Source organism: Odocoileus virginianus, chromosome 27 (genome assembly GCF_023699985.2).
Source record: "Odocoileus virginianus isolate 20LAN1187 ecotype Illinois chromosome 27, Ovbor_1.2, whole genome shotgun sequence".
In the NCBI taxonomy this organism is placed as follows: Eukaryota; Metazoa; Chordata; class Mammalia; order Artiodactyla; family Cervidae; genus Odocoileus; species Odocoileus virginianus.
In genome coordinates, this window is record NC_069700.1 from 17,562,851 (window position 1) to 17,581,870 (window position 19,020).

General features: G+C 39.4%; 3 protein-coding genes across 3 annotated transcripts; 1 reads left to right on the top strand and 2 right to left on the bottom strand.

The window, feature by feature from the left end:
* Positions 1-1,169: 1,169 nt before the first annotated feature.
* Positions 1,170-7,293, bottom strand: H1-6 (H1.6 linker histone, cluster member). The gene is given in 2 exon segments (XM_020886632.2): positions 1,170-4,872; positions 4,874-7,293. Coding segments are annotated over 2 exon segments (639 nt in total). The 5' UTR covers positions 4,991-7,293; the 3' UTR covers positions 1,170-4,350.
* On the top strand, positions 2,072-2,687 carry LOC110132974 (histone H4-like). The gene has a single exon (XM_020886647.2). The coding sequence runs from the start codon at positions 2,072-2,074 to the stop codon at positions 2,432-2,434; it is 363 nt and encodes a 120-aa protein (XP_020742306.1). The 3' UTR covers positions 2,435-2,687.
* A 97-nt stretch (positions 7,294-7,390) lies between the features above and the next one.
* LOC110132972 (histone H2B type 1-C/E/F/G/I) lies at positions 7,391-18,944 on the bottom strand. Its single transcript, XM_020886644.2, has 2 exons — positions 18,512-18,944; positions 7,391-8,200 (listed from the first exon to the last, which is right to left on the bottom strand). Exon 1 carries the CDS (start codon positions 18,899-18,901, stop codon positions 18,521-18,523), a length of 381 nt encoding a protein of 126 aa, XP_020742303.1. The 5' UTR covers positions 18,902-18,944; the 3' UTR covers positions 7,391-8,200; positions 18,512-18,520.
* Positions 18,945-19,020: the final 76 nt, after the last annotated feature.

The window sequence follows — 19,020 nt, forward strand, 5'->3', positions numbered from 1 at the left end:
AACTTGCTTGCAAGGTTTTAATTTGTAGGGTCTTGGTGACATAAATGGGGTTCTGTGATGCTAGGTTCATTCGGAGGATGAGTTCCAGGTGACCCACTCTCTTCCAAGCCATAGGACCAAGTAACACCTGGCTTGTTCAAGAGCAGAAGGATACATTTTTAACATAAATCTATATTTGTATACCCTTTAAATATTTCTGTTCTGACAGTTATGACTTTTTGAGTCAATGTTATTGAGAAAAGTTTAGAAAAGAAGAAATTGGGAGAAGAGAATAAGAAAAAGGAACTATATTGTACCTTCATGAATTAAAAAGCATGTGGAGATTTCATGTTTACATATGAACTCTGACCTCATACTTTTCCTCTGTAATGTTTGACACTTCTTCCTAGCTATGTCGCCTTTATAAGGTGCAGGTTCATAGTGGGAGAGGGTGTTGAAAGTCAGGAGTCTAAAAACTCTCAATTTGGGGCAGAAAATGTAACCCCATCTAATTAGTTTAGAAGTGATATAAACCCTGTGCCATACAGAGCTTTCCTGCCCTCTCCTGGGTCTTTCCTCTCCATTACTGGGTCTCTTCTCCCTTTTTGCCTAAGTCTGATGTTATAGTGTAAGGTCACATTCTAAGCCTCCCCAGTAGACATTTATCTATTAACCAGGATTGGGGTGGGGGTGCGGGTTGGGGGAGAAGTCTTTTTCTTTTTCAATTTAACTAGAGTGACTCTTACTGTGGAAATTTTCAAAAGCTGCAACTAAAAACTAAAGAGAAGCTTTTTGATTGAGAAGTCCTTTTCAAACCATATTCAGATCCAATTCTATTTTGCTTAAAATCAAAAACAAAAAAACAGGGACTAGCCTGTCCATAACCCTCTGTAATCTTATCAAAAGCCTCCCAGGTGAGGGCCCTGTAGGCTTAGTAATGACCTTAATCAAGTATTAGCCCCATCCTACTATTAATCCCCAACTCTACAAAACATGTGTTCTTGTCTCTAAAACTTAAGAAGGTTGAGAAAGGACTAATGGAAAAGAGAAAGGGGCTTTTAAGAATTGAAGCCCAATCAGACAGGTGCAGAAGGCCATGAAGAGGGTCCAGGGACAACTGATTACTGAAGCCTACTTTTAAGTTCCTTCTCTCACATGTATTTGCCGAAAAAGGAGTCACGCAGTACATGTTTGAATGGAGAAAGAGAAGAAAATAGTTTTAATTTGCAATTGTTTGTCTATTTCTTTAGTCTTTCCATACACAGGAGTTTTAGTACCAGAGCCTCTTTATGGCCAGGCTTATAGTTTGTCTCATTAAAATGCGGCCTTTAAAATTGAAACAAACGAATTGAAAGGGAAAGTCCCATCACCCATAATTCTATGTTCCTTTACATATTATTTTTATATCCCCCAAAGAACCATTATCTAATTTATTAGTTTTGCTTGCTCGTGCTCTCGTGTCCAACTCTGCGACCTCATGGACTGTAGTCCGCCAGGGTCCTATGTCCATGGGATTTTCCCAGGCAAGAATGCTGGAGTGCGGTGCCATTTCCTCCTCCAGTGGATCTTCTCCATTCAGGGATGGAACCCGCGTCTCCTGCACTGGCAGATGCATTCTTTACCACTGAGCCAACTGGGAAGCCCTAGTTTGTTAGTTACCGAGCTATGATTGAAGGCAGGAGAAGGGGAGGACGGGATGGTTGGATGGCATCAGCGACTCAATGGACATGAATTCCAGCAAGTTCACGGCGATGGTGAAGGTCGCAGAGTAGGACACGGCTGAGCGACTGAACAACAACAACAAAAGGTTATAAAAAAGAAATTTGAAGTGGAGCTCTTTGCTCCATGTCCTTGAGCTGATAAGAAAACACTCAACTTGCAAACGGGCACAGAAAAAAGTGCAAGACAAAAGAGAAACTAAAGCTTTCTTTCGATTGAAGGCCACCTCCGCTGCCAGGAGCTCAACTGAAGACCGAGGTTTTCTGACCAATGAAAACACTGAAATGTTAATAACCCTCTCCTTGCCCCACCCCCTGATGACCTAATTTGGAAAAGCCACCTGAGCGTGTTGTTTTCAATCAGGTCCGCTAGAATGCTATTTAAAGGGCAGTGCCAAGTCCGTGGAGTTACAGCGGCAGCAACCATGTCTGGTCGTGGTAAGGGTGGTAAAGGTCTTGGTAAGGGAGGCGCTAAGCGTCATCGCAAAGTCTTGCGGGACAATATCCAGGGTATTACTAAACCAGCTATCCGGCGTCTTGCTAGGCGTGGTGGGGTCAAACGTATCTCTGGTCTTATCTACGAAGAGACTCGTGGGGTGCTGAAAGTGTTTCTGGAAAATGTGATCCGGGACGCGGTCACCTATACGGAGCACGCCAAGCGCAAGACTGTTACCGCCATGGACGTCGTCTACGCGCTCAAACGTCAGGGCCGTACTCTTTACGGTTTTGGTGGTTGAGCAAAGTTTTGCTTGAAACGTTTGAGAACCTAAAGGCCCTTTTCAGGGCCGCCCAAACACTCGGTAAAGAGCTGTGGACGTTACTGAGGTGTGAGTAAAGAAGTACTTTAACTGTGAAAAGGAGTTGCCTTAACGCAGTTCCATATCCATACTTCCGAGGGGTTGGGAAGTGACTTTTTCATAATGGAAATAGGGGTTTAGACTCGGTAAAACCACCAATAAAAATACTGGCGTTTTGTGTATCGATGTCCAGCCTTCAAACTGGTTGGCGGGTTTAATGGCACAAAGCTTCGCGTTCTCGCCCACACAATACATAACTATGTCAATAAGGGCTCTTTGGGGACAAGCTTTCATTGGCCGATTCTCACTATGGTGAAAAAAAATCCGCTTTTCTGTTAGCCAAGGCATGGAGCTTCATAAGGGTACCCGGAACAATCCGATTTATGCCAGGCTCTGAAGGACTCAGGAACAAAGGCACAGAGTGGTCTAACCGGTTCCGCACAGGTTCCAGTAGTGCTTGGCAGTCGGCCCACTGCTGGGTGGGATGAAGCCAGCCTCCTTTTCCTCTGCGGTGAGTCTCGAGTACAGAAAATGGGCTTAACTGCCTTTTTTAGCAAGTGAATAATTTTCCTTCACTATCCCGACTCCGTAAAACAGTGGCCACTTTACCGAAAGTTCTGCGCTGTGGCTGATTCTATACAAATCAAAACACACAAATCGAAACCATTGTGTTTAGTCCTTTTCCAAACAGGAAATAATTTTTCTTCAGAGGTCCGATTATACAAATTAATTCAGACAGTATATGTCCTAGTGAATCATCTGTAGAACAAGGCTGTATGTGAAACTGCTTAAATTACATAGTTTTGCATTGAGTTTGTTCGAAGTCGCCCCAAATACCAAGGCCCAAAACAAGATGAACAGTATAAATGTATTATTTACGAGGATCTTTAAATACGGCTAAATTACAAATTAAGTAAAAACAAACTAAATTGTTTAAAGTGGAAAAGATGCTTTTCCTAATACAAGCAGGTTTATAAAGGTCACATTGAGCTCCCAACATCTCCATACATGGTTTAACATTTTTCAGCCTGTGTAGGGCAATATGAACAAGACACTCTTCATTGACAACCAGAATTATATAAGACTATATTACAAAACCAAATGTTAATATATGTGCTTAACATATAGAAAATCTGACAGCTTTCATAGTAACGAAGACAAAAATTTCAATATTCTTGCAAATGTAAAACGAAAACGTTTGCTTTACACAAAATCACAGTGGAAAGATGTTTAGTAAGTAAAACAAAACTTCCCACTAACCCAAATTGAGACCTTGGTTTCCCTATATTAACCCCTGTTAAGCCCATGGATACGAAGTTCAGAACCCTTATACAGAATGATACATAAAAGTACATATTGGAGAATTAGGCGGAGAAAAGAAACAAAACATGGTAAAACAGTTGAGGCACGGAGCAGATCTCCGCTCAGAAACTAGACCTAAACTTTAAACGTAGTAGCTCTCAAGGAGTAATTCTCTAGCTGGGCAGATGGTAAAGAATATGCCTGCTAATGCAAGATACCTGGGTTTGATCCCTAGATCAGGAAGATCCTCCTAGGGAAGAGAATGGCTGCCCCTTCCAGTATTCTCAGAGCATTTAAGAACTTAAGGAATGTGCCCTGGTTTTGTTAGGATGGACAATTCTCTGGAATTGGACAATAACCACGGTAAAGTATCTGTACTGTATGTCCAATAAGATATATTTCACTACATCACAGGTTCGTTTATCAAACACTTAGGCTAACCAGTAGTCTTCTTCCAGACACTTCTGGAAGCGATGTTACAACCCTCCTAAAATCACTTAGGTGGCTCTGAAAAGAGCCTTTGGGTTCTACCGAAACTGGTTTTTGAAGAAACGTTACTTCTTGGTTGTTGCTTTCCTAGTATTAGTTTTCTGCTGGGTCAACTTAGGATTCCCAGTTTGGGGCTTTCCTGCCCTGGCCTTCGCTGGGCTCTTCCGTTGCTGCTTGTCTTTGGTTCTTTTAGCTTTTTGCCCATTCCTAGCAGCCTTCTGAGCCGCCGTGGTCCTCGGCTTCTTAGCTCTTTTGTTGGTTTTGCCATTCTTCGGAGACTTTGAATCTCTGGATAAGACCAGCTTCCTACTCTTCGCAGAAGCACGTTTTTTGACTTTTCCCTTACTAAGCTCAGGAGCAGCCTTCTTGCTGAGCTTGAAAGAGCCAGAGGCACCGGTACCCCTAGTCTGAATCAGGATCCCCTTGGTCACCAGGCCCTTGAGACCCAGCTTGATGCGACTGTTGTTCTTCTCCACGTCGTAACCTGCGGCTGCCAGCGCTTTTTTCAGCGCAACCAAGGACATACCAGTTCTCTCCTGGGACACCGAAAGCGCCTCAGTAATCAGCTTGGACACTGATGCGCTTGCCGGTCTTCCGATTCACACCCGTCAAGCCAACCGGCTTCTTTCCCCGCTTCCTAGCTGGAGGTTTCTCCATGGAAACCGGAACCTGGTCGGCTGGTGCGGCAGGCGCAGTCTCACACATAACAGCAAAGAAAAGCACAAGATACCAAAAAGCAAGTACCTTAAAGTGCCAAGGGTGGGTGGGGGGTGGTTGGGCCTCAGGGCCTTATATAGGGCAGGGCGCGCTGTGATTGGTTCATCGCTCAGGCACCGCCCCCGCCCCTTGGAGGAGGAGCATTTGTGTTTGTTTCACTTCCAAAAATTGAATATCTCAAAAATCTCCTGCACGGAATTGCCCAGGTTCCACTGCCAAATAACCCATAGAGATACAGATTTCAGATGCCTTTTCAATTTTTAATGAAAAATGACTCTGCATGCCAAAGCTATTCAATAAAGCTCTCAATTGTCACCAAAATTCAAAGAAAGGAACAAAACTTCCTCTTTTCCTTGTAAATATAAAAGTAATTTTTAACAAAAGACTTATCTCATTTCTCCTGAGTGGTCTTCCAAATGGTTGGCTTCCAGTCGGTGGAAAAAATAAATTATTCACACCTTTATTCTAGTTGAAAATTATTTATGTACATGAGGGAAGTAACACAGATATCTTAGAGGTCTCACTGCAGACTTGAAAGATGCTTTTAGAATTGTTGAAAAAACTTCAGGTACGGTACCACCTTATTTGGGCAAACACAATCTAATAAACCATGATCTACAGACATATGAATTGTTTGTGACTAAAATAACTTCTCAGTCTCTATAGCTTGATAGCAGACCCTCAAGTAAATAATATGGATCTCACACATGATATCTGCTTGGCCAAAATCAGGTCCCCTTGTGGCTGGCGTCCTAAACTGAGTTTTGTTTCTGATTTCATTAGTTAAAACCTTACCCCTATGTCCACCCCCGACTCCTTCACACTTCACTGTAAAAAAAACAAACAAACAAACAAAAAAAAAACACAAAAAACCTCAAGGAAACAAATACAATCCCTCCCCTTAATATAAAATGTGAGGCAGGAACCCGTATATGAAGAGCTCATTGGAAACCACAGACCCAGATCTCTAAAAGGACTGGGGTGTGTCTACAGAGCTGTGCGGAAATAAAGATTACAATAATGTATTCATTCTTCTTCTGAAATACTTCAGAGGAAATCAGATGATGAGACTTTCAAACTTCTGATTGCAAAGTAAAATGGAAAAATCTCTTTCACTCCGCTTCATATCCATGTGCCCACATGTGCACCTACACACAAACATCTGAAACAAAAACTCTGAAAACAATGCTACCTTAAGGGCTCTCTGATATATTTTAATTTAGCTCATTTTATTTTTTAAAAAGGCTGGTTGTAAATCATGAGATTGATTTCACAGCCTACTAATACATTCTGACCCTCTGTTTGAAAATTTCTTCTCCTTAGATTACAAGTGCATCTTACTGAGGACTCTCTTTTAATGTGTATTTGGTTTCCCTGAACTTTGGTGATCCCTTAGAAGTTGTGCCATTAAATGTCAGTGATTTAGGGTTGGGTTATGGAATGAACAGAATCTATCATTGCTGTAAAAATAACAGAGAATGGGATTTTTTTTAATTCTTAGATTCCATAATGTAATATTCATAGAAAAAAGATTCATATTTTGCATTATAAATCTAAAATATACCATAAAACAAACTCACACATAGATACAGTATATATGTGAGAATCATTGTCCCAAGTACTTTTCCCTCAAATAATAAAAAAATGCAGGAATTCATTTTATATATGAGGAACTTGAGTCACAGAAAAGTCACATAACTTGCCTAAAGTCTTAGCGCTAGTGAACAGGAAAGCTGGGACTTCATTTCAAGAAGTCTGGCTTCAAAAGGCTCTGCTTCTCCCACCTCACTCTTAGTCTTCTCAGGCTCCTCAAACAAAATAGACTGCGTGGCTTAAACAATAGAAATTTATTTCTTCACAGCTCCGGAGGCTAGAAAAGACCAGGGTGCCAGCATGGTCAGGATCCGGTGACACCCCTTCTCCTATCCTATAGGCGGCTGCCTTCCTGCTTTGTCCTTACACAGTCCTTCTTTAGTGCATGCGCGCCAGGAGAGTGATGGCTCCCTCTTTCTCTTCTTGTGAGACCTGGAATCCTATTGGATTAGGGACCCATCTTTATGACCTCTTTAACCTAAATTACCTCCTAAAAGCTCTGTCTCCAAATATAGTTACAAGGGCGGTTAGGGTCTTAGCAAATGAATTTTGGAGAGGGGTGGTGCAAAAGTCAATCCATGGCGACACTATTCTCATGTACTGGTTAGGAGGTTTATATGAGACAATGTAGGTAAAACTAGTTTTAGTTACACATGGCCAAACATGGTTCATTATTCCAGCATTGTCCTGGACAGAGGAGGCACCTGATACATATTTGTTTCTTGATCTTTACCTAAGATCTTACCTACTTATTCTTTACATGATGCTTTCCCATGGAATGATTGCAGTCATGTCCACTATTTAATAGCAGTTTATTTTTTATGGGGTCATGGCTAATAAAAGCATGGGGAAAACTACCTCCACTCATAATGAAGGAAATTACATTTCAATTTTTTTTAATCTATCTGGTTAACAATGCTTTAAAAGTGTTCTCAGTAAAAATGACAGCTATGAAAACAAGAATTTTTAAATTACACTAGGATTATAAACTGGCATAGTCCTTCTGAAAGGCAATTTGACAATGTATATATTAAGAACATTAAAAAATGATTTTACCTTGTGATTTAGTATTCTACTTCTAGAAGTCTATTCTAAGGAAATAAATATTTAAACAAAGATTTACATACAAAGAAGTGTGAGCTATATGATTTATAATGCATAAAAATGGAACTCAATCTATATAGTAATATACCCATTAAAAAATGTGTTTCTAGGCATATTACCTAGAAAATTCAATATGTGTACATACATAGCATGATACCTAAATTTGGTTTTTAAATGACATTTTTATAGGTGAATCTCATATATGTTCATATTCATATATTCATAGGTCTTATATACATATAGAAAAGAGATACTAAGATTTGTTTTAATTTTCTTTGTTATGTATTTTTCTTCTTGCAAATTTCTCAAATGACCATTTAATATTTTTATACTCAAAATAAATGCTTTAAGCAGGTTCTCATTGATTTTTCTGTGATTGTTGAAAATATCTTTTATCTGCTTCTGGTATCAGTCATTTTCATTGACTTATTTGTGAGATATAATAAAGTCCAGCGGTGACCAGTAGTGGGAAAATACTTTTCTAAAGCCCATTTGCTCCTCCTGTAAAAAGAGAGATTGATTGATTAATTCACTTCTATAATTCATCAAATATCTGATACTGTACTTGACTCAGAACAATAATAATCACAATGGCTAATGTTCATTGGGTGTTTATTCTGTGCTGGGCAGTGCTCTAACCACTTTATAGGTACCAGTGCATTTATTTTTGCACAAGCTTCTGAGGTACCTATAATGGCACTCCATGGTTTATAGTTGAGGAAATTAAGGCTCAGAGAGATTGAGTTTCCCAGGCGGGACAGCTGTTGGATGGTGTGCCATCCTCTAGAGTAAACCCAAACCCTCCAGTACTTGAGTCTGCATGCACTCCTAAATAAAAGATGAGCATGCTCTAGTTAGCATCCAGTAAGTCAGGTTTGAGTTAAGTCTTGAAGGGCAGGTAGTCATTTATCAGGTGAGGAAAGAGTGTTAGGGCTTTTCACAAAGGAGACATAGTAACAAAGGCCAGGTGGTGGGGATTTTCTAGGGTGAGCTGCTTTGTGGTGAGCCTTGTGGAACCTCTTGTGAGGAATGAGGAAGGCGCTTGCATGACGACAGGTTGATGAGTTACAGCTTGTTGGAACACGTTAAGCAGTTTGAACAGTTCCCAGAGGCCTCCCTTCTCTCAGATCCTTATCCCTCTGGGCTGCTAGCAGATGAAGTTATTCCCCACTTTTAAATAAGCCAAATCAAACTATCTAATGGAAATATACCCAAATGCTTCGTCTCTTTCTTGGGTTGTTACAAAGTGCATTTTCCAACTCCTCTTCAGGTGCTGGAAGAAAGAGACAAGTACCCAAGACACTTCCAAAGTAGAACATATAGGGCTTTGATTTCTCCTTTTCTCATTCCTGGGTCTTCCTCCAAGAGCTGGGTAAGCACTTTGCAACTAACATTTTATTGTTTGAGAATAAACTGAGTTAACAGAGAAAAGCACTTAGACTAGTAGCTGGCTCATACTAAATGCTCCACTAGTGTTAGCTACTCTTGTTGTATTGAACATTTTAATGAGTGCTAATATGCAGATTATATCTACCGATCCTCTTGATTCTGCTGTTTTACATTTTCCCTTTCCATAGCACTAATTCCTTTCTCATATTCTATATAATTACTTATTGTAACTACTGTTTGTTGCCTATCTTTCCTGACTGAGATGTAAGCTCCAAGAGGACAGTGACCTTTGTATTTTTCCAAAAGATCATCACTGAAGATAGCTCCTTAGCCTCTAAACCAATAAGAACCAGAGGATGGTCCTTAGGGCCAAAGAAGAAAGGGAAGGAACCCTTCCTTAGACCATCCTGCAACTCTATCTACATTCCTTCTGTGGTGGAACTATCAAAGATGGAGTTCTAGCATATGTGGGAGGCTAAAAACCAAGAAAAGCAGAGCATGTGCAAATCTGATGCAGTATAGAACATGAGAGAAAGAAACCACAGACAGAGGGCAGGGGAAGAACCCATCAAATTGTGTTTCATGTCAGTAAATGTAAATAAGTCATTAGACATTTGACCAAACCCATAGTACGTACAACATCAAGAATGAATCCTAAGGTCAACTATAGACTATGGGTGATCATGCTGTTGTGTCCATATAAGTTCATCCTTGGTTGGTTAAATATATATATACCATTCTGATGAGTGATGTTGATAATGGGAAAGACTACATGTGTGTGTGGTGGGAGAGGTAGGGGATATTTTAGAAATCTCTGTCCCTCCCCTCAATTATGTTGTAAACCTAAAACTGATCTAAAAATATCTTATAAAAATATACATGTACAAAAAAAAATCCAATTCACTCACACTATTTATGTCTAGAATTGATGGAGTCAGGCTCAGTCTCGGATGCTTAGAGTCAAGGATGCTGAGCAGTTTCCAGAACCTCCAAAAAACTTTTACCCTGATGCTCGCTGGTATCCTTGACCCACCTTGGAGGCTAGCAGGCATTCTTCTTTTTAAGATCTCAGAACTTGCATCATCTCTGTAGAATTCTTAAATATGTAATTGTATTTGTTTCTTTCCATTTTTAAAAATATATGTATTTCAGTGCAATAAGGCCAAAATGCATGTGTTTAAAAATCTAGTGAGTAACATCTATCATCTGAATTGTTCATGCAAATCCAGCAATAAAAAGGGCACATTTAAGTCTTTGATATTTTTATATCTTGTCCTACAACTGAGATAAGGTCAATTCTATTAGGAAAACAAGTGAAAAGAAAAACAAAGAAGAGAGAAGGGGAGTACAGGAGAGAAAAAAGAAAATGAGAATAAGGTTTTATTTTTATTGCTTTTGAAGCCAATTCTTTTACTGTTTGAGAACTTGGGCTGAAAGTGATAAGGTCAAGGTTTTACCCCAGTATCTCCTCCTCGATGTATGTCAGTTTCCTACAAAATGAGACAAGCCTCAGCATTTTTGTTCCTTCATCCCTCTGAGCCTGCAGCTGGGACATCTAACACCATGAATACACATAGAAAGACAAAACTAGCTCTTTCTATTAATTACAATACAAATTGCTTATTAGATGATAAGGTTATGTGAGTCTTTAAGCAAATCAAAACCTCATTTTCCTCTCTTAGAACTGAGGTGGGACAAAAAGAATGTCGCTGATTCTCCAAATTTACTTTCTTTTTCCTAATTTACAATAAATGTATAGTACCTGAGGATACGTCAAGCTGATTTTCAGAGTCCAAGAAGTTGAATCAGAGTCTAGATTTGCTGACAAGTTCACAGGCAACTGTGTATTTGGCCCAATTTATGTTTATGCTTAGTCATCCAGGATTGCACAAGGTGAAAGTTTGGAAAAGTTAACTCATTTTTAATGCTTTTGAACTTAGGTCTGTTGGACTGCAAAGTACTGAATCTACACATCCTTACAAATCTGGAAGTTCCAAGACAAATGATAGCTATCCTTCTATATGTCCTTAGGTATATGCTTACGGACCTAATCAAGTATAAATGGAGAAAGAAAATTCATGTTCGTTCGACTTGCTGGACCAAGGTAAATTCAAGGGAATCCACTGGCAATCTTTTTATATTGCTTTTGAAATTCCATCACTTAAGAAAGACCAGCTCCTATCAAGATCTTAAGTCATAAGCTACCTTAGTTTTCATTCCAATCCCAAAGAAAGGCAATGCCAAAGAATGCTCAAACTACTGCACAATTGCATTCATCTCACATGCTAGCAAAGTAATGCTCAAAATTCTCCAAGCCAGGCTTCAACAGTATGGGAACCGTGAACTTCCAGATGTTCAAGCTGGATTTGGAAAAGGCAGAGGAACCAGAGATCAAATTGCCAACATCCATTGGATCATGAAAAAAACAAGAGTTCCAGAAAACCATCTACTTCTGCTTTATTGACAATGCAAAGCCTTTGACTGTGTGGATCACAATAAACTATGGGAAATTCTGAAAGAGATGGGAATACCAGACCACCTGACCTGCCTCTTGAGAAATCTGTATGCAGGTCAAGAAGCAACAGTTAGAACCAGACATGGAACAATAGACTGGTTCCAAATAGGAAAAGGAGTACATCAAGGCTGTATACTGTCACTCTGCTTATTTAAATTATATGCAGAGTACATCATGAGAAATGCTGGGCTGGATGAAGCATGAGCTAGAATCAATATTGCCAGGAGAAATATCAACAACCTCAGATATGCAGCTGATACCACACTTATGGCAGAAAGTGAAGAAGAACTAAAGAGCCTCCTGATGAAAGTGAAAAAATTGGCTTAAAACTCAACATTCAGAAAACTAAGATCATGGCATCTGGTCCCATCACTTCATGGCAAACAGATGGGGAAACAATGGAAACAGTGACAGACTTTATATTTTGGGGCTCCAAAATCACTGCAGATGGTGACTGCAGCCATGAAATTGAAAGACGCTTGCTCCTTGGAAGAAAAGTTATGACCAACCTAGACAGCATATTAAAAAGCAGAGACATTACTTTGCCAACAAAGGTCCGTCTAGTCAAAGCTATGTCTTTCTAATAGTCATGTATGGATATAACAGTCAGATTATAAAGAAAGCTGAGCACTGAAGAATTGATGCTTTTGGACTGGTGTGTTGGAAAAGACTCTTGAGAGTCCCTTGGACAGCAAGGAGATCCAACCAGTCCATCCTAAAGGGAATCAGTCCTGAATATTCATTGGAAGGACTGATGCTAAAGCTGAAACTCCAGTTCTTTGGCCACCTCATGTGAAGAACTGACTCATTTGAAAAGACCCTGATGATGGGAAAGATTGAAGGCAGGAGGAGAAAGGGACGTCAGAGGATGAGATGGTTGGGTGGCATCACCGACTCAACAGACACGAGTTTGAGTAAATTCAAGGAGTTGGTGATGGACAGGGAAGCCTGGTGTGCTGCAGTCCATGGGGTCACAAAGAATCGGACATGACTGAGCGACTGAACTGAACTGAACTGAAAATAGAACAGTTCTCAAAGATCATCTTTATGGATTTAAGTTAAATAGGTGTCATTTTTCCTAATTGCAGCTTTAACTACTTGAGCCATACCCAGAAATAGATTATGGAGTACACCGTCTTTTGTTTAAGAACTTTTAGTCAAGGTACAGAGGACTAAGTTCTAAGGATTTTTAAGTATTTTCAAATACTCATGAGTCCTCATTCGCTCAGTAATGACCCCATGTACTATAGCTAGCCAGGCTCCTCCGTCCATGGAATTTTCCAGGCAGGAATACTGCAGTGAGTTACCATTTCCTCCTTCAGGAGATCTTTCCAACCCATGACTCAAACCTATCTCATGTGACTCCTGCATTGGCAGGCACTGCGCCACCTGGGAAAGCGAAACACAAAGATTCTTCTAATACTTGGGAGGAACAAATCTGAAATCTAATCATTGGAAAAACTGATAATGGAGAAAAGGTCAAAGAGTAACACAAAAGGAAGAAGGAAAAAGTGATCTATTCTAGATCTCATCTTGATCTGTGGAATCTTAAGAGGAAGAATTCCTACTTCCCAAATTCTGAAAATCTTTTAGTAAGTGTCCAGATTCACTTTTCAATGAGTGTGTATATCCAAGTGATAGGATTCTAAAAGTGTTTACGATGTGAAAAAAATAATCCATTTGTCCTGAAGCTTAAAAACACTCATAGTTTAAAATACTGGAAATGGCCTTTTCTAACATTATTAAGGGCTTCCCTGGTGGCTCAGATGGTAAAAAAATCAGCCTGCAACGTGGGATACCTGGGTTGGGAAAAAGCCCTGGAGGGGGGCATGGCAACCCACACCAGTATTCTTGCCTGGAGAATCCCATGAACAGAGGAGCCTGGTGGTCTACAGTCCATGGGCTTGCAAAGAGTCAGACATGACTAAGCACAGCATAGCGTTGTTAAAAGTTGACATTTTTTAAAAGGTCTATTTAATACAACTTTAAATTTTATATTAGGTAGAGGTGTGTCTATTGAAGTCTTTTTGACATGTAGATTGCATTTATTTTATATATGATAAGTATAGCTAACATTAGTTTGGGGAAACATCTGATAATTGAAACATGTTACAAGTGAAGAAAAGACAAGTGAGGATTTTTCAGTCTAATTTCAAATAAGAATTTGAGACTACTCAGATGTAGATCATATTATCATTATTATTAAGGTTAGAAGTAAAATTTTGCTACAGTAAGTTTAAATCTTTTGGGTAATTATACTTCAAATTATTTGTATTATCTTCTTAGCAGTTAGTGGGTGATATTAGATAGAACATATCAATCTATAAGAATATTTTATCTATGATCTCATTTTTTTTTATTATTTAAAAGGATTACAGATATTCCCAGGTGGTAAAAAAAAAAAAATCCATATATTTTCAAACAATAACATGAAATTGACTTGTTAATGTTCACCATCACACCTTTACGGTTTTTCAAGTTATACTAATTGGAGATGAGGCAAGATTCAATCATTTGTTAAGTCTTTGAGCTAATCAACATTTTTTAAAAATTTGAATTAGTTTGTGCTTACTGTTGGAGTTATTTTTGGTTTCATGACTATAAAGTCTGTAGGTGGTTTTACCAACAGTATGAGAGATTTGGATAGTCAACTTTTATTGAGGGGATGGTTGATAAATATAATTATAAATTCAAAGTCTTTAACAGCAGCTCTAAAGTGCATTTATTTATCAGCATAAATAAGACAGCACATATGAAATTGAATTTACTACGTTAATGCATGCTTCTCCAGTGGTTCAGATGGTAAAGAATCTGCCTGCAATGGAAGAGACCCAGGTTTGATCCCTGGGTAAGGATGATACCCTGGAGAGGGGAATGGCAACCCACTCCAGTATTCTTGCCTGGGGAATTCCATGGAAAGAGGAGCCTGGCAGGCTACAGTCCATGGGGCCTCAAGGAGTTAGACACGACTAAGTGACTTACACACACACACACACCACGTTAATGAACAATATACAACTTCCCATTACATGAACAGAGCAAACAGAGCCATTGCCTGTGTATATATCTGTGTTTCTCTGTAGCTATAGTACTTGGTAGAGCCAGAGCTATTTGTATTAACAACAGCCTTTTAGGAAGCAGGCGATTGTGTTCCCTCACAGGCACAAAGAAACTGGGAGGCCGTCCAAAACCTTCCTTGTTCTCTGAGCTCACATGTATACTTTACTTATACCCTTTACAAATTTAAAGTGGCAAAAACAAGCATACCTATTCCCATTCTCCAAAGGCATCTATATGCTCTCTAACCTATTAATCTATGATCATTCTCAGCTGTGTCAAAATAAAAGGCTTGCACCATTCTAATTGTTTTTAGTGATGTGTATTTTATACTCTCCAATTTAGAAATTGTCCAGGTATCCAAAGATTTGGCATTCATTAACTCAATTTAATACCACCTAAATTTTTTATAGTTCGGAGAAGGCAATGGCACCCCCACTCCAGTACTCTTGCCTGGAAAATCCCATGGACGGAGGAGCCTGGTAGGCTGCAGTCCATGGGGTCGCGAAGAGTCAGACACGACTGAGCGACTTCACTTTCACTTTTCACTTTCATGCATTGGAGAAGGAAATGGCAACCCACTCCAGTGTTCTTGCCTGGAGAATCCCAGGGATGGGGTCGCACAGAGTCGGACACGACTGAAGTGACTTAGCAGTAGCAAATTTTATATTTATCTATAAACTTTGAATTCAGGATTTAAGTTGACACACTGAGTCAATGTGATTTGTAATCTTATAAAAATTAATTCCATTTTTAAAGTGACATTATCTATCCACTTTATCACTATCTTGTGATAATTTAGTTCAATGCATTAGTTAACATAATGTAAAATTTTAAATAAATAGATGTTAACTCATGTAATCACTAAACCGAGTTGAAGTAACTTAGCAAATTTAAATTAATTTTTTTTGAAAGAAAATAATCCCTAAACTTGTGTAAACTAGTAACATTACTTTTACATTATGATGATAATAAATAAAAAGACATAGATCCATTTTGTAAAGCAAATTTTTAAGCCAGCAAATTTATCCAAAAAGTTATATTACAAATATTTGGTTTGTTCCTATAGAATTACAGGCCATATATTAAAATACTTAAGTTGTTTAAAAATAGTGGAGTAGTTCTGTTTCTTATCTCATAATTTGTTAACAATCACCACTAATTAAATTCAATGAAACTTTTTTTTTGCCTGAGTTACCACTTAATGACATAGCCACATTTAAAGAATCAGGAGAATTTGATTTTCCTCTTATTTTAAACTGATGAATTTTTTTAGCCTTTATATTAGCTATTTAAAATTTGAGTTTAAAATTTCCTGCTGAAGTAGATAATTTGTTTAAAATTATTTGTACTCATAAAGCAGAAAAGATTCTCAATCACCGTACAATTTTTAGAGGAGCTAATTGTGAAATATAACAAAAATTAAAGATATTTAATTTAAAAACAGCACAGAGATTTAAGTATGTTAATCAATTAAAGAAACAAATGTGATTATTATTAGAGATGCCTTGGGGAACACCATCGCTGAGAATATGAGTCTCTCATATCCTTCAAAGGTTGGTAGGAAATGCTAGTTTACAGTGCCATATCCCTCAAAATGAACTCTTTAAGGTTTGTAAACTATTAAATGTTTGTTTTAATACAGGTATTGGAAGTGCTCTCTCTTTTTTTTTAACGTGACTCAATAGCTCTATTTATAATGGCATATTTTTCTCTCCTCTCTAACTTTACTTAAAGAAGAGAGAATTTTTTTTCTTTTTTTAGAATTACTGAATCATAAAACTTTTAGAGGCTTCAGGATACCAAGACAGGCCAATTCCATGAAGAAGATTTTATTTCCTTGGTTTTTTTTCTTCAGTTTATTGTTGGGTCTACAACTTTATTAAGGTAAAAAGTTTTAGGTGGCCATTTTATATTCACATTATTTTTGAAGCAGGAATATTGTTTTTGCAGATAGTAACAATTATTTGGATTCATACTGAGTAATCACCAAAACAGTTTTGAAAGAAACTCTGATTTTTAGTTAAAAGAACACACAGTATATAGACACAAAACACCAAATACAGTGGATCCCATCAAAGGCTAGAAAGATAAAACACCAGCGTCCTGATCCTGTGTTCTCAATTGCCAGAGAATATCAGAATCCTCAAACAACCAAAAGATTAACAAAGGAACCAAATTCGACTCTGTCCTTTGCCACCAATTTGGTGACTCAGGGGTGAAGAATCCATCTGTAATGCAAGAGACTTGGCAGGAGCCTCAGGTTCAATATCTGGGTCTGGAAGATTCCCTGGAGAAGCAAATGGCAACCCACTCCAGTATTCTTGCCTGGAAATCCCATGGACAAAGGAGCCTGGCAGTCTACAGCCTGTGAAGTCATAGAGTTGGACACAACTTGGCGACTCAACAGTAACAAAATCTCTTAGTGTGCGTGGGCGATCAGTTGCTCAGGTTCAGTCGTTCAGTTAATTTTCCAGGCAAGAATACTGGAGTGGGTTGCCATTTCCTACTCCAAGAATATCTACAAGCTCCAGGGGATCTTGATCCAGGGATGGTTGCATCTCCTCCATGGGCAGGTGGATTGAATTCTTTACCACTGCGCCAATCACTTAATGATCTAATCATAAAACCACTAGTGTGTATCCAACCTAAACACCAAATCAAGAAGCGAATTGGGCAAAATTAATGTTAGCATGCAAGAGCCAAGAGAAGAGGAACAGAAAACTCAAAAGTGCCCAGGGCTAGACGAGGTATATATTCAGGTCACATTGCTATTGATCTCTAAGGTACGACTCAGGTAAACAATGTCTTGGTGGACCCTTCAGAAATAAACTGTGAAGTGTTAATGATTAGCCAGCCTGCTCTTGTACTGAAGAGAAATCAAGCAAGAATTACTTCATCCAACAAAAACAAACCAGAATTTACATGTAAGGAAAACAGGAAGAGAAGGAAATAAAAACCTTATAGGCAGCCTGGGGTTTTTTTAACCTATATTTGAACCTATTTTTCAAACCTATGTTTGAACCTATATTGGGTAAACAGATTTGGCAGTGAGGAGAGGTTGGTCTGATTTGTATCGTCAAGCCTGGGGTAGGCTCTCTAGAGGTATAGAAAAAAAATCCTATGACAGTTGTTAAGGGACTTGGAAACAGTTTGAGGAGGTGGTGTGATAAGCATATGCCATTTACCTATACTTACACTTCTACCTTATTTAGGCCAGGGCTGCACATTTCTTGGGATAACTTCCAGGTTAGGCAGCCAGTGATTGTGGAGCTGTTCCAATGGAGGCCTGACTAGCGCCAGACAGGCCTCTGTATTCTTTGCAGGTGTTAAAGAAAACTGAACATCGATCACAGGACTTCACCGTTAAGTAACCAAATCACATTGCATCTTACCACAAATCGTCAAATAAATGGTTTCCCTTGTAACACAGATTATGCCTTTAGTCTAGTCTACCTTTTTAATGGAAACGTTACTCCAAGGTGCGCTCTTCCTCTCCCCCAACCTATCTCGCCCAGCGACTGCCTGGTTTGGGAATTTTGTGTGCTAGAGTGTATGCTAAATACAATTACGGCTCTTTTCCTCCGCCCGCCTAGTTTCCCTGCCTTCCGTTACTAGCCCTCACTCAGTTCAGCCCTCACGGAGACTTGTCGAATTGCAAGCCTCATTGATACTACAAGACAACAGCCTCCTAATTCAGTTTTTTATAATTTTCATTCAGATTAGCAAACCACTTCCTTCAGTCGTTAGGCCCATTAATGAATGCCCAACGTACATACATTACAGCTCTTTCTGTGCACACGTGGGTGGCTCTTAAAAGAGCCTTTGGGGTTGGGTGTAAAGACGCTTACTTGGCAAGTTTACTTGGAGCTGGTGTACTTGGTGACGGCCTTGGTGCCCTCGGACACCGCGTGTTTGGCCAGCTCCCCGGGCAGCAGCAGGCGCACGGCCGTCTGGATCTCCCTGGATGTGATGGTCGAGCGCTTGTTGTAATGCGCCAGGCGCGATGCCTCGCCCGCGATGCGCTCGAAGATGTCGTTGACGAAGGAATTCATGATTCCCATAGCCTTGGACGAGATGCCGGTGTCCGGGTGGACCTGCTTCAGCACCTTGTACACGTACACGGAGTAGCTCTCCTTGCGGCTGCGCTTGCGCTTCTTCCCATCTTTCTTCTGGGCCTTGGTCACCGCCTTCTTAGAGCCCTTCTTCGGGGCAGGAGCAGACTTCGCTGGCTCAGGCATTTTAAAACCTGAAAACACGAAAGATAAATGGAAAATAGGAAGCGGATTTCTGCTACTTATAGGGCCTTTATGCTAATGAGGGATGCAGAGCGCGTCTTAGTTAATTGGAAGATAAACAG

Bases quoted from the DNA above. Each gene is read 5' to 3' on its own strand.
- LOC110132974 (XM_020886647.2), top strand. From the start codon at position 2,072: ATGCTATTTAAAGGGCAGTGCCAAGTCCGTGGAGTTACAGCGGCAGCA.
- LOC110132972 (XM_020886644.2), bottom strand. From the start codon at position 18,901: ATGCCTGAGCCAGCGAAGTCTGCTCCTGCCCCGAAGAAGGGCTCTAAG.